Raw genomic sequence first — 19,905 nt, forward strand, 5'->3', positions numbered from 1 at the left:
AAACACTGGAAATCTTTATTAGATTGATATGAAAAAGTTAATTAAGCTACATTAGCTTTGGAGTCATTCAGTTTGTCCGCCTCCAGGAGAACTGAACGCCAAATGTATTTTCTCAAATAAGAAGTTTGTTCTCGAACAGCTTCCAATATTTTTTGACTGGTCAATAAAAGTCTTTCATCCGTTATCATATTGTGGTCGTCTCCTTCGTTCTTGGATCCTCGGTATAGGTTTTTGGGACCCGGAATGCATGGTATACCATTCAAAGTATTTTCTTCCATTGGAGAATTGATAACAGCTGGATGCATTTTTGAAAATCCGTTATTGTAATCGGCCAGTACATTTCCCAACCAATCGCATGACAAGTTATTTCCATCGATGTAAACAATGAGATCGGTTTTGTGATTGAGCCAAGCTTTACTATCCAGACTGTTCATGTGATTGTACCTAAGCGAGAGGAATTTCAGATACTTCAGATCGAGTAAAACCGCTGAATCGAGTGAAGAAATTTGATTATATGAAAGGTCAAGGTTTACCAGAGAGTTCAGTCCACGAAACACACCATGATTGACATTTTTTAAATTATTGTGGGATAATCTTAAAGTATGCAAATGTTGTACACAATAGAATGACGATGGGTTGATAGTTTCAATATTATTTGAACTTAAATCTAGATTAGTGAGAGTGACAGGTAATTGTAATGATTTTTCGTTTAAACCAGTGATAAAGTTTTTGCTCATGTCAAGCTTTAGGAGTGCGCGATGATATTTTAACTTTATCTGCGATGGATCGGTGATTTTATTTGAACGTAGAATCAATTCAATAAGGCCTTCAGCTTCTCTAGGTGCTATTATGAACATGTATAAATTGTTATTCGACAAATCTAGTATGCCTCCTTCGGCATGGAAATTTATGTGGAAATTCACCACTTCTTGTATATCATTTTGGGTAAAATTTAAACTTTTTAATTTATTGGCATATATAAGGCTTTTTGTTGGTAGATTTTCGAAACGATTATTAGATAAATCAAGATTTTGTAAGTTGTTCATGTGCGAAAATGTTTGAAATTCTAATCTACTTATGAAATTGCCGCTTATATTGAGAAATTTAACGTTTGATAAGTGTTCACTATTCACTAAGAAAGTGATTAAATTGTTATTTGAAATATCAAGAGATATCAAATTTATAACATATTGGAATGCATTGTATTCAATGATGCTTATATTATTATTGGATAAATCAATTTGGGTGGAAACGTCTACTAAATCTTTATTTATCTTAAGCATATTTTCTTCGGAAGTAGCATTTCTAATAACCGTTAATCGATTCCCTGAATATGTAATTCTACAAACTGTGTGACCCTCAAAGTGGTCCCAATGTTTAAAAAACAATTTAGGGAAGAATTCTATGTTGTTATTTGATAAATCTATTGTCTCTAAATGGTATATTGTTTTATCTAATGTTGCCTCATCTATTTTTGTAATATCGTTGTCATTCAGAAATAAATGTTTCAAATTTAAAAGTTTCTTATTTATAGCGCCATTTAAATATTTTATATTATTATCGTTTAGTTTAAGTGTTCTAAGACTTGTCAGGTTATTGAATGGTTCTTCATTTAGATCTTCAATTAAATTGTTTGATAAGTCTAATTCTACCAGACTGATAAGTTCTTGAAATACGAAACCGGTCACTTCTCTGATTTCATTATAAGAGAGGTAAAGTTTTTTCAATCTGTTTGAATCCGTGAAAACGAATAAATCATCGATTTCCGATAATCGATTGTGTGATAAGTCGAGGACATTTAAACGGCTTAGGTATTGAAAGGGACGACCATAAATATGTTTCATATCCAAGTTAGTTAGTTGCAAATATTTTAGCTTCAACGTGTATTCTAAAAATGAAAGATTTGTCTGTGGCCAGGATCCGTACACGGCTAGTGAAGTTATGCTTATAAGAAATTCTGTATCCGTTATATCTACACTAAAGTTTTGATCGACGTTTTTGAGAGTTAGGTCAACTATGACATCGATATTAATAGAACCTTGACACTCCTGGTCGAGTACAGCGCCTTTGATTGTATTATAGCATTTCATTTGATATGTGCAATAACCAAGGCGGTGGAAATCCTCCTTGGGGCAGCTGCTGGCGGCAAGCGAAGCTGACAGCAACAAGAGCAGATACTTCGCAACTGTAAGACAAAACAAAACACATTTCCTTACAACAATTAAGATTGATGATTGTTTTAAAGATGCGTAGACCGTTGCAATGATTTGTTTTATTTGAAATTATGAAAAAAAAATTGAATAAAATTATATAAATGTTAGAAAAGCTTAATCTTTAATGTGAGTATTTATAAATTGTGTTACAAACTTACTAAGGAACATGCTTGGACCGATTGCTGAACGCCTTCCAATAAATCTGAAACGAAATATCGATATGTTTATAAAAAAGCAATAGGCATAAAGTAAAGTAAACATTGTTGCACATAAACAGTAGTCGTTTGTTTGTCGAATCTGTATTTAGTAGTTGATTATTCATCTAAATATCTTAAAAACAGCATAGATACCTAATACAGTTATCAGAAAAAATATTGTCAACCTAAGTTGACTAGGTCTAGACATGCTTTAAAAGGTTATGGTTAAAAAAAATGAACCTCGAAATATTTAAATTGAAACATAATCAATTTAAACCTATGTGCATTTTGAAAAACAATGAATAATCTTATAAATTTATTACCTACTAGTTATATTAAATGAACTGAATAAAATGATTAGCGTTAGCATAGTTTATGAAGCGAGCGAAAATTTTAATCGACGCCATTTTTTCAATTTCAAATTACTCCAATCCTAAATTAAATTAACATAGTAACTATTTAAATTTATTAAGAAAAATAATGTAATTTATTGTAAGTATTTACTAAAGTAGCTACTTACTTTTAATTAATTTCCATGTGACACACTGGTGATAGAAATCACGGACGATGACAGAGTGCGGTCAGGTTAGGTGTAAAGTTCGAAGCTCGGATTTTGCTGACCTTACATAAAAGGAACACCGTGTTTATAACAAAGAATATGTCATCACAGATGTCAAAATAAATTTATCTATACCTTTCCATTATAAGGTGGCAACATAGCGAATAGCCACTTGAATTCGCCGACATAGCGAAGCGATCGCTGTCCGCATCCATCCATAATTGCAGTTGCGTTGCCTTCCGTTAATCGACAAAGGAGAGTACGCAAAGAAAAGGGATATATTCTCTTCCAGAATTTACTTATACTTAAAAAAAAGAGTGGGAAGGGAAAGAAGAGTAAAATTAAGCCTCGATACGCACACTCATTTGACGAAACGCGCAATTGCTTCTAATGCCTGTCTTCTGTGTGGTCGTGGTATTTCACTGGGCGAGTCCACTTACACATATTTCTATCTTATTTATTAGAGAGAAAGTACCTAAGAGTCGATAATATATGTTTTTGTGTGAATACTTCGGCAATGGCCTGAGCAAATTTACAATGTCGCAAAAAAAACGTTAAAAGTTTATTTTATTAAATTCTACTTATACTTGCAGCTGTGGTCGTCCATTTACCGAATTTCGACCACAATTCATAATCAAAGTTTTTTTTTTACTTTTTTCTTCAACACTTTAATGGTGTATTGTAGTAGGAAGTTAATTTTTTTTACTGTACTAACTCTTTGACAAATAGTTTAATTTGAATGTGTGAATCTATGTTTATTATCTTCATTTGTATGTGTGCATCTAAATTCTTGGAGTGTAAATACCAGGTAGCTAGCTACAAAATCTTAGTAAGCATAGTTATTTCGCATGATTCCCAAACTTTGATGTACCTAATATTAATTAGTGTAACCTAACTAATTGTTTGTCTAATAACACACTAAACTACAGACCTTAATTCGAATTCATATACTAGATAAAATAATATGAAATATTAAAACACAAAAATCGGAGTAAAAGAACACCAATCTAGTTTAGATGGATAGATGTTTGTTAGAAGGTTTCTCTGGAACGACTCAACGGATCTTGACGAAATTTGGCACAGAATATAGTCTGTAAAAACACATCGGCTGTTTACAAAGTTTTTTTAAAATTCCGCGCAGACGGAGTCGGGCGACAGCTAGTTTCTAATAAAGACGTAACGAAAATAAATAATTACTTTCTCTAGATTGATTGTTTTTATAATCATAATACAAAGATATATGTAAACATAATCATGCCTTCGGAAAATATCTTTTCCTCTATTTAACCACCTATTACTCGGGTAAAAATAGTTTGGGAACTGTCGATGTTTATATTTGAAGCATTGAAAATAGATCCTGTCACTTTGTAATGCGCGCCATTGTTATAAATGCATGACGTAATGTATCACCAACGGTCAACTTATATTTCACCTTAATTCTTATCATCATGAACCTACCCAAAAATCTATAGTCTGATTGTTGTGGGTTTTTTTTATATTATAATATGTGTTGGGGAAGTGCATTATGAAAAGAAAAAAAAATAATTACTTATTATTCGTACAGAAATGTTACCAAATGTAAAACTGCAAAGCTGAGGAATTCATACTTGTAACAACACATATAAACATTATTGCACACATGCAAAGCAGTACGTCGCTAAAAGATGTTGTGGTATTTTTCTCCAAAAATGGACAATTTTGGTCATACTAGGATTCGCCATAAAATGTACAAAATGTTTAAAAATAAAATAAAATACAAAGCAATCAAACTATAAAGGATTCAAACTTTAATCCATTGCTGTTAAAGAGGTTAAGATTGAACGAGTTTATTTCTTCTTCTTGCCGCAATTTATTGCAAAATAAAGAAATACGATCAGTCAGGGTGAGGAGATCAAGTCACATTAGATTAATAATGTTACCTCAAAAATAAAAATAAAAACACAAAAATTATAAATTTATGGTATTATGGCTGTCAAACGCGACTCGGTCCGCGCGGAATTAAAAAAAATTAGCCTACGTGCTCCTCCAGGATGTGTTCTACATCTATACCAAATTTCAGCAAGATCCGTGCAGCCGTTCTGGAGATATCTTCAACCAAATATCCATCCATCCATCTAAACAATCGCAATTATAATATTAGTAAAGATTCTATTTAATTATGTATTTAGTTATGTACAAAGTTATTTTAATACTTTCTATGTAATATTATACGTAATAAATGTGAGAATGGCAACACTATTCAGGGGAAGTCCCCAATAGCGTTTCTTAAACGATAATCTGTGGGTCATGTGTCAGTATCCGGTAGTACTATCAAGCACTATCAAGTTTCAATAGAGCGGTCTTTTACTGAATTTAATAACTTTCCTTATAAAATGTTTTTGTTTTTTTTATTCATTAAATTCTAAATTCCAAGTAATGGCCTTTTGCCAATGAAAATGTTTGAACATCGAACATTAGAAAGAGATTACCCGCTTATTTTAGTTTAGTAGAGCGTTGTCTTTGTCACACACTATAATGCGACTCTGTATCGGTTTCCATTTGCGCGGCACTTTCTTTGACACATATTGTTGTCTCTGTCTCTTCAAAGAGTATGTGAGAGATGACGGTATGTGTGACTGCAGACCACAATAATATAAGTTAAAGAACGAATGCTTGATATATATTAACGTCCAATAGAGCAAGCTAGGGATATAAATTTATCAGCAAACTATGCATTCGGTTCTGGCTGTTTTTACAATTACCAGTGAAACTATTGTTCTACTTTAGAAAAAAAAAATGCTTTTTATTTTTCAGGGGACACCCGGATTTGAACCAGGGACCTATCGATCTGCAGTCGATTGCTCTGCCGCTGAGCTATATCCCCGATATCTCAACCGATCTTAAATTTAATTAAGAACAAGACTATAGAAGTATTTTCACTAAGGGTTATACTGACATGATTGTATTGCTATTATTATTGCTGTCTTTGTTTATTCAAAGTGAATAAAAGAGAGGGCAATATATATTAATACAAGGTTCACAATAGTGTAGAATAATAGCAACACGCCTTAATCAATTAAGTTGAAGGTTATTTTCCGTTGGACCGATTGGCCTACCGATCAATCGGCTCAATGGAATTTTTCCCTTTGGACCGAAACACCCAAGTTCAATTAATTTGGTTAGGTAGAGCGTTAAAATGTCGTGAGAGTGGCAGATAGATGTGTATTTTTTTATTTGTGATGTTTTTAGTAAAACTCGTCTTTTTCGTGGATTAAATATAAAAGCACGACGTAGAAACAGAAAAGTAACAACAATTCAGTGTTTTTAAATTTTTAAACCGGACGGTACTTAAGTGTGTACTTTATTTTCATTCCGGTTGAAATCTTTTTGTTTAATGTGAATGAAATTCCTAGAGCGACATTTTACTGGCCATGACGTTTTTATTTTTCATTTAAAAAAATGTACACAATTTAATCCACTGACCTCTATAAATGGACTGGCTGTAAAACTTAGTATTTTGTGCCTATTTCATTTTCGTCATTGTGGCGCTGATTGGAACTAATAATATAGATAGAATTAAGTGTCGAACTTACCGAAAGCTGTCATTTCCAAACAATCGCCTATCCATTTATAGCGTTAACCTCATGGATTTTTTTCTTTAATTGGTTCGGCAATTTCGGCCAATGACTCGAACTGAAAATAAGTCGAATTTTAAGAAATCTCCTAAAGTAACTGGGATCGGGTGAAATATAATATTATAATTAATACGAGTGCTTACAATAAATCTCAAATTAAAAAAAATCTAGAGCATACCGACCCTCAAAAGATAAATATAAGGATGTATGTTAATTATACACACGTTTTTTTTTTCTCTCAAATGTTTTTAAAACAAATAGATACCACTTGCTATAACAATCCAGTTCACAAATTATTTATAACTGAATTTATAATTTTATTTGTCATAGCTTTAAATTAGCACGAGGTCAATGTCCTCTTCCACAGACTAAGTAACAAAGCGCACGAAATTAATTATCATTTTCTTGAAATGTATTCAAGTTGTTTAACAGCACAGAGTAACAAGATGTCTGTTTGTTTGTCTTAATTAGAATTCCAGACATGTTCCAAAACTTCTCGTTCAGCAATAAGTTGGTAAACCCGTCATGATTGTAGTAAGCAAAAGTATTTTATTTTCAAAACTTTACATCGTAATCGAAGTAAAGAAATTTTAAGGCTAAAAATCCTCGTAGATTCGATAGTAACTACGCATAGTAAGAAGTACAAAAATGGATAGATCAAGCTTAGTAAATTTCTATTGTAATCCTGAAGCTGGTTAGTTATAGATGCAGTGGAACAATAATGTTACTAGAAATAAGTATAAATAGACCAATAATCTATGTTTTTTTTTATATCATAAGATGGCAAACGAGCGAGCGGCCACCTGAAATCGCTGAAATAGCGAAGTGACCGTTGCCCATAGACATATGCAATTGCATATGCGTTGCCTACCTTTAATCGACGGAGGAGAGGATGCACAGAAAGAAAATATCTTCCATTTCCATGCATCCTCTCATCCGGAAAGTCCACTTCCTCTTCCCATCCTTTCCTTATAAGAAAAAGGCTGGGAAGGGAAAGAGGACTAAATTAGGCCTTCGGGACGCACACTCATCAGACGAAACGCGGAATTTCTTCCACTTGACGCCTGTCTTCTGTGTGGTCGTGGTATTTCACCGGGCGAGCCGGCCCAATTCGTGCGAAGATGTTAAAGCGGGCTCTACCACTGTTAAAACTATTTGTTATTATATTGCGCAATGAATAATGGAATTATTAATTTACTTCTTATTTTTTTTTTCAAATAAATATTGAATTATAAAATTTACATTATGTAAAAATAAAAATCTTACAGAATAACTGAGATATGCATCAGATTGTAGACTTACTTTGAAAATTATTCTAGGAAAACCATCCTTTCCATTTTCCAAGCTGACAACGTTAAGCTTCGAATATATTGCAAATTTTTCAAGATGCAACGCAGCTTATGGTTGTTCAAAGATTTACTCCATTTTGTTTTACCTCTTACTCTAATAAATTATCAAGAAAAATATTAAATTGTATTATATTAAATAGTCACAAAAAGCGTTTGTGGCGTAGTTATATAACATTTATAATCTGCACGTTCTGGGTTCGTTCTCACGTAGAATGTAATGTTCGAATTTCGTGTAAACTATTGTTAAATAATAATCTGCACTTTAAAAGAGATTCGAGGATCAAGAAGTTCAAGGAGGTGTTAGACTAACCAAATTGTGTCATCAAGTATTTGAGTTGACCAGTGATGACGTAATTGTCAACTGTATGACATCGCATGTGGATTTCGATGACGATTTCCGCAAGCTGTCAATCAAAGTATCAGCATCGTAGAAGTCAGAATCATGACGTAATTGGAAATGTCACATTTGTTACGTTTGATTTGACTCTAGATTTGAATATTGCACGAACTATTGTTAGAAATTAGTAGTACCAAATACAGTAAATTTTACAAAACTTGTGTTCTTAATAAATATTACTTTTGACAAGTAAAGAGAAGAATTAATAATCCTAATTAAAACTACATCATCAGCTCACTATACGTGCCCACTGAGAGGCTCGGAGCCTACCATAAGTTAGGTGTGATTAGGCCATAGTCAAGCACGTTGGCCAAGTGTGGGTTGGTTGACTTCACAGATATCTTTGAATTTCTTCTCAGACATGTGCAGGTTGCATCACGATGTTTTCCTTCACCATAAAAACCTCGGATAAATTTACATATTAAATTAAAACTAATTGAAAATAATATAAATATAAAATTATAGGATTAATTATTGGAGGCGATGTCGAAGAGTTGAGGCCTTTGTAAAAACAATGACAAACATAATAATTTTTTTCATACAATTGCTTTGGATTAAAATATATCATGGTTACGATTCAGAGGAATCTGAATTCTTGCGTTATTTTAACATACAAATAACATAAAAGGTTACGTGTTTGAAATAAAAATGTAAGAGCAAATCGAACTGCTATTCATTGGTAAGAGGGGAACATGAACGTGGCTGAAGTAGCAGACTCTGCCTTATGAATACGTATAGAAACTATCTGCGTCTTTTATTTAACACTAGCTATTGCCCGCGACTATGTTCGCGCGGAACTAAAAAAACTTAATTAAGCCTATGTGTTCTTCCAGACTACATTCTACATATATGCCAAATTTCGGCGATATCCGTTCAGCCGTTCTGTAGATACCTTCAAACAAACATCCAACCATCCATACAAACATTTGGATTTATACTATTAATAAGAATTCAATAGTTTATAGACATTAATAAAAAATCTATATATTTTTGAATTAAAAAACAACTGTATGAGAGCCTGACCTACTACACAAATGAGACAACTGAATTTTGGATTATTAAAACTAAGTTCGGGTTTTGCCAGTCACCTCAGATATTCTCGGAAATAGGAATTGAAAAGCTGTGATTTTCAAGATGGCGGATTAAAACAGTTGACATGTCTCTATGTCTATGACTGAATAGACGACTTATGGTAACGATTAACTCTCTGTACGGAGCGCGCAACGCGATGCTTACGACGCAAGGATGCAATATTAGTTTCGAAGATTCACGTTGCCTCGTGTACGAAAGGTCTTGCACCAGAATCACACCTGGTAATCATTGTGTACCCTAACAAAAAAATTGGAGAGATAAATTAAAAACATACAAACTGTAGTAGGAAATTGTTGAAAAGAATAATAAAAACTTGTCCTGTACGAATTTACGTCGCCTCCTAACAAACGTAACGACCTAATTTCAAATTCAGTTTCCTACTTGCTTTTATACCGGAATTTCATAATAATCTCGTTATACGTATTCAGTTTTACGTACAGTTGACATTGATTTTCTGACTTAAGATTAAACCGGGAACGGTGAATATGTTATTCGTTTGTTTTTTTATTTTTTATAATTCTCTAACCATACTTGTCCCAGCCATTATCAAAAGAAAGAAGAAGAAGAAAGATTAAGAAATAACATCAAACTGCAACTGCAGAAAAATTATAAAGATTTTTTTTTTACTTTTAAGTTTTAGATTTTTTAAATTCAAATCATCTCTGGCTACCTCTGAAAAGGAAATTACGATATGTTTACTGCTTTAGAAACTTATATTTATAGATATTTATTAAAAAAAAGACTATAAAGTACTGCACGCAGAGGCCCATTTCACTAAGGGCAACACTAAATGTAGATTTAATAACCATTTTAACATGTAAGTCTGAGCTTGACTACAAAGAGTTATGTTACAATACTGTGCCGTTTTCACGCCTTTCATTAACTAACCGCCAAATTTTTAAAGGGCACGTTCTACGAACTTCAAACACCACACACTGACATTTCTAAAACGGTATCATTACATTTTTAACAATATGCGTAGATGTATAGATGTCATTTTATAATAAAAAATAAGCATCTTAACTCAAATTAAATTACTATTAATTACCGAGATTCTACAGTATTTTTGATTGTAAATTTCATAATATCTGCAATAGATTGGAAATGAAAAAGAATGTAAACGAAGCTAGAGTATGTCGCTAGTTTTTTTTTAGTAAAATAGAAAACATAACAAATCCTTTTTCATAAATGAAATATTATTACATTTTGCGACTTTCTACTTCCATGTAGCATCTAGATTTCAGTTGTCAGCTCGAGAAAATGAACAAATGGCTAGAACTCTGAGAACACCTTATTTATTCTAGTTTACACGTGAGTGGAATTGTACTATCTTCTACGCTCAACAATGCGCTTTACAAAGTAACTTTACCTTGAATAATATTGCTTATATTTATCTGTTTACCTCTTTTATTTAACGTCAGAACATCAGACAAAAACTTTAACTTAATTGCTTATTCTTTTCTTAGGATTATTATCTTATATAAACAAAATTTCTCGTGTCACAATGTTAGTTATACTATCTTCCTTCGAAACGGTTTGACTGATTAAAAAAAATTATATGCATATTCAGTAGATCTGAGAATTGTCTTATATCTATTATTCTATCCCGCGAGGACGGAGACGCGGGCAGCTAGTTATTAATAAAAATTCAATTTCGGTTATTAGATTTTTTTATTAAGAAACGGCAAACCAGCACTGGTGTTCAGTGACCGTTACTCATCGATATTTGCAGTGTCAAAATGAAAAAAATGATGTGTGATTTTGCACAGAGGACAGAACAAACTGAAAAAAGATTTTCATTTCCTAGAAGGCATATAACATTGTACTTAATGTGATTACTTAGTTATTAAGAAATATGGTATCGAAAACTAATTTGTATTTTTATTATATTAAAAAGGGAAATTAGTTTTCATATTTCAGAGATTAGTAAGTACGTGCTCTCTATATGTCTCTATTAACCGTAATGGTTAAATTCACTCCTTTCTAACACATCCTCTTTCACCCAATCCATATCCATATTTTCTTATGTCTATCTTTTTATCCACATTGAAACTTACTTTCTTGTTGGTTTGGAAATTTGATAACAAGTCACTTTAGTTGCCTTTTGGTGTTTCAATAAGATTGTTTCAAGTAAACAGTTTCTGTAGCTTGTGCGGCAAGTCACTGCGGTAATTAGATAATGACGTCATCACTTTATTCTCGATTGTTAATGACTTCAAGGCGTTTATTACAGAATATTATAAATGTGCTATATTAAAATCGATTATTTTCTTTATATGATAATAATAATGTTTATTTTAATTCTAACTATATAGATCCACATTTTTCTAGGGTTAGTAACGGCCTAAAAACTAAGTAATAAAACTTAGTAATAAAAATTGCAATTTGATACCTTCACGCGTTTTTGAGAAAGAGGGTCGTGGCAGACAGACGGACGGACAACAAAGTGATCCTATAAGGGTTCTGTTCTTTCCTATAAGGTACGGAACCCTAAAATATTAGAAAGAAGTCCCTCAGAGATACCAGGATGCGCTAGCCTACATGTAAATATAGCCAATGTTACATCTCGGAGTCCCACCTATCCATCAAAGTAGCCTTAAATGCATGATGATGTATTTATACATCAGTGTATTTGTCCTTACATAATTTCTAAACGGTAACTCAAACACAGTATTTTTTGCTTTTATTAAATTATTTATTTTTTTATAAAAATATACTTTTTGGAAAATAAATATTTTTTTCTTTATTTTTCCCTTTATCTATGCTTAATTATCTACCTGTGTCAATTTATGGTATTAAAAATCATGCTTTCGTTAGGGCTGTCACGCACTCGCCACAATAAGGAGTCCCAGCGATTTCGCATAACATATAACTACGCCGACTGCATCATAATGGTATAGTAAAAATTCATAGCAAAAGGTTCCTTGAAAATGCTTTTTTCCATCACATATTTAGGCTAAAAACTTTTTTGACACCCCTGAAAGTTTACCAAAGTTCTTGAATCTTACGCCTCTAGTACGTAATATAAACTAGTTAAAATTATATGCTTGAATTAATTAATATAAATATTTTTTTGGTATTGGTCCATAACTATTCTTAATATAGACAAAGGGAAAATTTCTCTCGTAAAAGAAACATGTTTAATATATGAATTCCATGAGCGGTGTAAAAAAAGTAAAGGGGTCTGCAAAACACACCAAACTCTTTGAAGTTGAAATTTTTGTACAAGCAAAAAAATTTAACCCCTGAATTGTTTTCGAATTTTTATTTTACATGATACGTGCTGATGTTATGCTACGGAGTAAAGTCATTCCACGATAATTTTATTTAGATGTGTTTAATTTTGTTCTTATACTATCCGTCGCCAGCGACTTTGTCCGCGCGGTGTAGAAGAAAAACATAATAAGTAGCCTATGTGTTGAGTTGAGATTTATGCAGCCGTTCTGGAGATACCTTCTAACAAACATCCATCCAAACATTCGTATTCAATTGGTAAGGTAATATTAGTATAGTCGCGGGCGACAACGAAGTAACGGCCCGAGCCGAGGTTCCTGAGGGAGCCCTCGAGCTTAGTTACTCTTAAACGAGGTTTAGGCTAAGTGTCATCTGCGCTCGGCCACCTCAAGCCCGGTGAAGCTGTAAATGCCTCCTCAAGGCAAACAGTGGCAATCAGTCACAAAACAAAAAATCGCGGGCGACAGACTACGTAGAAGAAAAAAGCTTAATAAGTGGCCTATGTGTTCTTTTAAGAATATGTTGTATATGTATGCGAAATTTGATCTAGATCCATTTAGCCGCTCTGGACAATTAAAAATTCACTTACTCCGCTGGCGCATCGACCCAAAGTGGGTCTTGGCCTCCGACACAAGAGATCGCCAAAGTCGCCTGTCCTGCCATGTCCATGTCCATTTAAACATTCGCATTTATAATATTAGTATGAAAAAAAGAATAGATGACGATGTAAATGAAAGTACATGATTACTACTAGTGTTATAAAGAGCATTAATTCTTGTACTAAAGCAACTCTAGCGAGTTTTTTTATATATTTTTTATTTATAACAATAAACAGTAAAACATTTCTTCGTTACTTTTCCATAGATTATCTCTCGTTAATTCTCAGGCAACATCTGCAAAGCGGCGAAGAAACTACTATGAATAATTTATGTAATAGTCCATTATTACGATCCCGCAGCGATTCTTCTTATCTTTCTTTTTCTGTGCAGTTCAAAATGTTACCTCCAGCTCTTTTATCCATGTTTTAAATAGTTTTAAGTTCGAAGAACAAATTAATTCGCATACTAATGTAATTAATACAAAAATAATCTTACGAATATTATAAATGAGAATGTTTGGATGTACGGATGGATGTTTGAAGGTATCTTTAGGACCGCAAGCAGAAAGCCAGACTGGTTGTGGTCATCAAATATCGGTAACCCTTCGAACGAGACACTATTATGTAGGAGACTACAGATCCGAACGGGACGAACTTTTGTGCGTCCCTAAGGCCTAATTTAGTCCTCTACCCCTTCCTACCCTTTTTCTTATAAGGAAATGATGGGAAGTGGAAGTGGACTTTCCGGATGAGAGGATGCATGGGAAAGGAAAATATATTCTTTTTGTGCCTTCTCTTCTCCGTCGATTAAAAGTAGGCAACGCATATATAATTGCGTATGTCTGTGGGGAACTGTCACTTCGCTATTTCAGCGATTTCAGGTGGCCGCGCGCTCGTTTGCCACCTTATGATATAAAAAAGGCGGTCTGATTTGGTCAGTCCATCTTATGCACGACCTTACCCGTCTAGCGCGCTCCACTTTCCCCTGCACCGCCAAGTGTTCGATAGACTCGTCATTACGTCTACTGACATGACCAAAAAATATTAGTATATACGAGCTTAAACAATCGTAGACAGACGGTGCATGATTTTTATTAACAAAGTGTTTATTTATTTAGTTCTATAAGTAACTCTATAACATAGTATATCATCAAAAAATTAATACGAGCCTTGGTACTTCGGGGAGTCTCCGCCGCCGGCAGACGACGCTCGACGGAAATTTAATTATAATGCACCATGTAATTCCATTAGTCAGCGAAACGCGAGACGAACGATACGTTCTGTATTTTTAAATAAAAACAACTTTTTATTGTTTATTTAAGTTGATATTCTGTAATGAAAAAACTATGAACGTACGGTCGTACTGACTTTGCGTATCTAAATAATTTTTATCCAATAATAACTTCATTTTGTCACTTTTTACAAATTAAAACAGGATTACAAGGACAAAGGTAAGGTATTAAAAGCACGAAATCAACGACAACACATGGATATGAATAGGAAGATGCTAAAGAGATGTGCCAAGATTGCGCTAAATATCCCTAATCTACCTACTTGTGTTACCGTTGGTTTCGGAGACCAAAATCTTTATGTAAAACATATCGTCATCCCTGTTACGATTTTTGACAGAACAGAGATTACGATTACGTTTTAAACGGAGATTTCGGCCTTAGAAACCCACGGTTAGGTTACGTTAGGTTTTATTTGTTATGATATTTCTGTGCCTCGGAGACATAAATACAGTATTAGATTTTTCTTTATATGAATTCTTTGAAGTTGTTAATCCAGTATTTTTCAAGATCTAGTTTATTTCCTCACGATAAAACTTTACTCAACGGTTAACATAAACTGTGGGTTAACGATGACCGGTTATCTGAGTTCGCTCTTATATCGTCTTTTATATCATTTTATGTGAGGAATTGACGTTTTTAAAATTTCTCTTTTATAAATTATTTCATATTTACGCTATATATTTTTTCACCAAAGAATATAGTAAATTGCATTAAAGTATGGATCTATGTTGTCTGATATATAATAAATAAAATTATTATTATTATTATAAATCTTAAAGACATCTATGTATGTGTATAAAAATCATAGTATTAAATAATTTAGGCACATAAATATAGGGGATATAGCTCAGTGGCAGAGCAATCGACTGCAGATCGATAGGCCCCCGGTTCAAATCCGGGTGTCCCCTGCATTCTTTTGAAATCCAGTTTGTTAAATTTTTCTTCGGTATAAGGGTCAAGATTTTTTTTTAGGATCGTTTTTTATTTGGAGATTTAATTTATACCCGTAAATTACATTTCATCGATAACATTGTAATTAAATAAATGCATACGTGAGAGTCGATAGTAGTTAAAGTTATAAATTCGTGTATATGTTTTGTGATATTTAAAAAGAAAAAAAAACATTTTTATTTAAATACACCAAAAGATTCTCCACAGAGTTTTGTGGAGAATCTTTTGGTGTATTTAAAAGAATTTTGAAAAATCCATTGAGGGTGTACCAATAAAAGGAATGGAAAGATATTTCATAATTCCTGTAATGTTTTCTTCATTTTGTTGGAGCGCGGACTCTTTTGAAGCTAACTTAATTAGGGCTTCGCGGATGAATTTTTTAGTTTGCCGTCGGTTAACATTGTACTCGCTATGAAATAAAATTATTTTGAATATGCTAAGCTGTTTATTATTGCTTCGTAGCTTCCAAATATTATTACAAAATATCAAAGACATACTTTTGCTAGAAAAGTTTACACGTTTAAGAAGCAATTATATAAAGATAGACATCTGTGATTGGTTTTAAGAGAATGAAAGAAATTAAAAATAAATGTATACATATTTTGAAAGTAAAAATTCATGGGTAGATTTATTGGTTGTTAATTCGTTAACGAATTGTCACTTTAGGAAAGGATCAAAGGTGATCCTCTGTCTTTGTTTAATTATTCTTAAATAAATATTAACACACTCTTTGCGAACATGTACTATATGTTTTATTTAATTGGAAGATTACGTTATCCCTACAGATGGAATACTCGATGTGAAAGTAATAAATAATAAAATTTCAATTATCACTGTACAAATATTAATATTTCGTTTTATCTGTGCCGATTGAAAATTTGAACATCGGCTTTGTAAAGCCAGCTACACACCTTCAGCTTTTATGAAAACATATCGCCATCCTTCTCATCTTCTATATATATAAAAGAAAGTCGTGTTAGTTACACTATTTATAACTCAAGAACGGCTTTACCGATATGCCTGAAAATTGGTGAGGAGATAGCTTAGAGCCAGGAAACGGACATAGGATACTATTTATTCTTTTTTTTTTTTTATAAATTATGTAACTTACTAATATTATAAATGCGAATGTTTAGATGGATGGATGGGTGTTTGAAGATATCTCCAGAACGGCTGAACGGATCTCGATTAAATTTGGCATACGTATAGAACACAGTCTAAAAGAACACATAGGCTACACTATTTTTTTTTATATATCCATGCAGACGGAGTTGCGGGTGACAGTTAGTTATCTTTAAAATAGAGACAAAAATTTTAAAACCAGTGACAACTGGTTCGTAATCTTCTCCATTATATTATTGGGGTACATTTTTGAGGATTATAAAATGTAAGCATCAATCTTGATGAGAATGAGGAATTGAGATCTTTAAATTTTTTTTTGTCCGTCCATGTGCTACGGCTTGCTACGGCTTGCTACGTCGTGCTACGGTACCGTTACATTCATCGGTATAAATAACAACGGCGGCGAATGTGTTGAAATATTTTCATAGGTATACCGGGAAAATGTTGATGTGATTTTGTGAAAAAAACGTATATGCCATTATTTATTCACGTTAACATTGTCTCGCGGGCGGTCATGCCTGCGGATTGTGAAAGGAAAAGTTTCAAGCGCTCCACAACTCTGATGGCATTGGCATTGTTTTAAATACACTGTATAAGTTAAAATAAATATGAGATATTTTTAAACACTAGCAATTTTATACTAGCAGAGTTAATACGACATACATTAAAACATTTTGTCCGATTTGGGAAAAGTTTTTGAGTATGTCAGATATACACACAAATCGATTTGAATTATCTACCTCGATAAATTAAATATTATTATTTTTTTAATCTTTTTTTTTGGGGTTTTTGTCCATATCGGAAATGTCAATCCCATAGTGCCCTTCCTTATTATTTAATAAACGAGCTGGCATAATCGTACCGCCGCGATTGAAGTAGGGTCTGACAGAATGGAAAAAATTAGGCCAACATAAATTAAATATTATATTATTCCTACTTATGTTTTAAACTTCATTCTGTTAGGGTCCTTCGTGACTATTTTATAATTATATAGTCATTGAGGGCGTAATTCATGTAGAAATGGTATTTGCATTGACTCAAGACTAGTTGCGCAATTGATTAGCTTCCTTAAACTTAATAATTTACTTTTATTTGTATCGAGTTGAAAATACATAATTGTTTTAATTATCCGTAAATTAATCTTAACCTGTTTTATGATTTTAGATTATATTGTTGAATGGTTACTAAATGTTTTACTATTTTAATACGACAACTGAACGAACGTCCGGTTCCGTTGGATTGGTCTATAGAATAAACGTATAAATGTGAAAACGACCACGGAGACGGATTCATTCGTTGAGTAGTCGACAACCGAAAAGCACCCGAAGGTGATAAGTATCGGCAATTGACGTAATCATTCTAAAAACGGATTGATGATCGATGTTGTGGAGCGAGTGATTAAATAAACGAGTGCAAGGAATATTGTTGTTTGAACTTTTGGTCATCCCCAAAAATTCTTTATGCCGAAAATCCTAATATTATAAATGCGAATGTCTGGATGGATAGATATTTTTTAGGTGTCTTCAGAATGGCTTAACGGATGTCGGTCAAATTTAACATAGATGTACATATAAAACACAGTCTGGAAGAACACATAAGCTAATTAAGTCTTTTCTAATTCCGCGCAGACGGAGTCACGGGTGTTAGTTAGTATAATATTAGATTTTTTTAAATAATTTGAAATGAATTGTAAAACTGGACAACTTCATTTTGATCTGAGAGAGTTACTTTTAAAGTGAAGACTTCTAAAGCTCGTAGTATTCGAGTCACGTAATACATGCAGCTTGGAACACGTTGCCCTCTAAGTAAAATGATGAAGTGTTCACTGCAAGATAAGTGACGTCATTTCACATATTTTGTTTCAAAAGGTGACATGACTTATATAAACATAATTAAAATAAAAACTTTGATAAAAAGAAGCTTTTATTATAATAAGCTTTAATTGATTCAAATGAGTCCAAATTCCATGAATAACTTTTCTGCATTCTTTAAATTGGATGTCCGTAGTACGTTTTTGTTTCGACATTTAAAAACAATAGCGTTGTTTCACCAGACATTGATATGGGGATATAGCTCAGTGGCAGAGCAATCGACTGCAGATCGATAGGCCCCCGGTTCAAATCCGGGTGTCCCCTAAATATAAAATTTGTTCTTTTGTCTTTTTTTTACTTTTACTAATCACAATATTTATTTATAGGATTTTAGAAATTATTTGATTACCTAAAAACCAAATGGACACAACAATTTACTTTTCAAATGATGATATTTTAAGAGATCTCTAAAATAAAATAAAAAAAAATATTTTACTCACCACCGAAACACATGCAAAGAAACATACAATTATTTTTTTATTAAAAACATTGTATAATCTGTACATTTTGCCTATACTATATCTCTGAATACATTAATTTAGTCGCATTCCTTTACCCTAATAGTTTCATATTAATAGTTAGATTAGCAGAACAATTTGATAGGTAATTATATTCCTAGGCCTTTACCTTCCACAAACTTAAAGTTCCCCCTAAATTTAACATCTACGAGAGATGTTCTTTAGTGAATCGGAAATATCAGAATATATATTGATATTTCGAGGAAACTGATGTACAGTACAGTTTAACGTATATAAGTAGTATTTATACACAAGACTTAGAAATGTAGGCTGTATCAAAACATTAAGGTATTAAGTAAATTCAACTCTAACGTAATATAGATAAGATTTAAAATAATATGTGAGATTCCTTGTAAAATAAATTATGTTGGTTGCATGTTAGCAGTCGAGAGAATCCTTCTTTGTATTCTGTAACGAGTTCCAATGTAATTTTATTTGAATGTATTATTACGTTATGAAATATCTTCACTAAAATAACAAAGACGTGACGTCAGTACCAAGGAAGGAAGGATTTTCAAAACTTCACGATAAATTACTAGTTCGTGTCTACATTACTGATGTAAGATAACGTTATCCAAACCATTTGCTTTGGTTAAACGTTTTTTTGTTAAAAGATTTAATATTACGTCTTTATGGAGTTTTTACTAAGGATTAGTCAACCCCAACTTAAGTTAAGCTCAGGGGTCTCTAGGTGGGAACATATCGGAAACAATTGAAAACGCTTAATAAGGTATTCGCTTCACAATACAGTAATTTGTGACAAACTATTTGAAAGCAGCGCCATCTATCGGTATCTGACTGTAATTTTATTATTTTCTGTGACAATTGTTTATTGTTGGAAGAAAGTCGCCCGCGACATAGCCGCAATAAAAAAAACTGAATGAGTAGCCTATGTGTT

General features: G+C 32.7%; 1 protein-coding gene and 3 non-coding genes across 4 annotated transcripts; 2 read left to right on the top strand and 2 right to left on the bottom strand.

Moving 5' to 3' along the window:
* Nucleotides 1-20: 20 nt before the first annotated feature.
* LOC106114526 (leucine-rich repeat-containing G-protein coupled receptor 4) lies at nucleotides 21-3,007 on the bottom strand. Its single transcript, XM_013307771.1, has 3 exons — nucleotides 2,931-3,007; nucleotides 2,372-2,415; nucleotides 21-2,185 (listed from the first exon to the last, which is right to left on the bottom strand). Exons 2-3 carry the CDS (start codon nucleotides 2,379-2,381, stop codon nucleotides 42-44), a joined length of 2,154 nt encoding a protein of 717 aa, XP_013163225.1. The 5' UTR covers nucleotides 2,382-2,415; nucleotides 2,931-3,007; the 3' UTR covers nucleotides 21-41.
* A 2,753-nt stretch (nucleotides 3,008-5,760) lies between these two features.
* TRNAC-GCA (transfer RNA cysteine (anticodon GCA)) lies at nucleotides 5,761-5,832 on the bottom strand. Its single transcript has one exon. It is a non-coding gene; the product is annotated as a tRNA-Cys (tRNA).
* Nucleotides 5,833-15,381: 9,549 nt separating this feature from the next.
* On the top strand, nucleotides 15,382-15,453 carry TRNAC-GCA (transfer RNA cysteine (anticodon GCA)). Its single transcript has one exon. It is a non-coding gene; the product is annotated as a tRNA-Cys (tRNA).
* Nucleotides 15,454-18,681: 3,228 nt separating this feature from the next.
* TRNAC-GCA (transfer RNA cysteine (anticodon GCA)) lies at nucleotides 18,682-18,753 on the top strand. Its single transcript has one exon. It is a non-coding gene; the product is annotated as a tRNA-Cys (tRNA).
* Nucleotides 18,754-19,905: the final 1,152 nt, after the last annotated feature.

This window comes from Papilio xuthus, unplaced genomic scaffold (assembly GCF_000836235.2).
Source record: "Papilio xuthus unplaced genomic scaffold, Pxut_1.1 DF828142.1, whole genome shotgun sequence".
NCBI classification, from domain to species: Eukaryota; Metazoa; Arthropoda; class Insecta; order Lepidoptera; family Papilionidae; genus Papilio; species Papilio xuthus.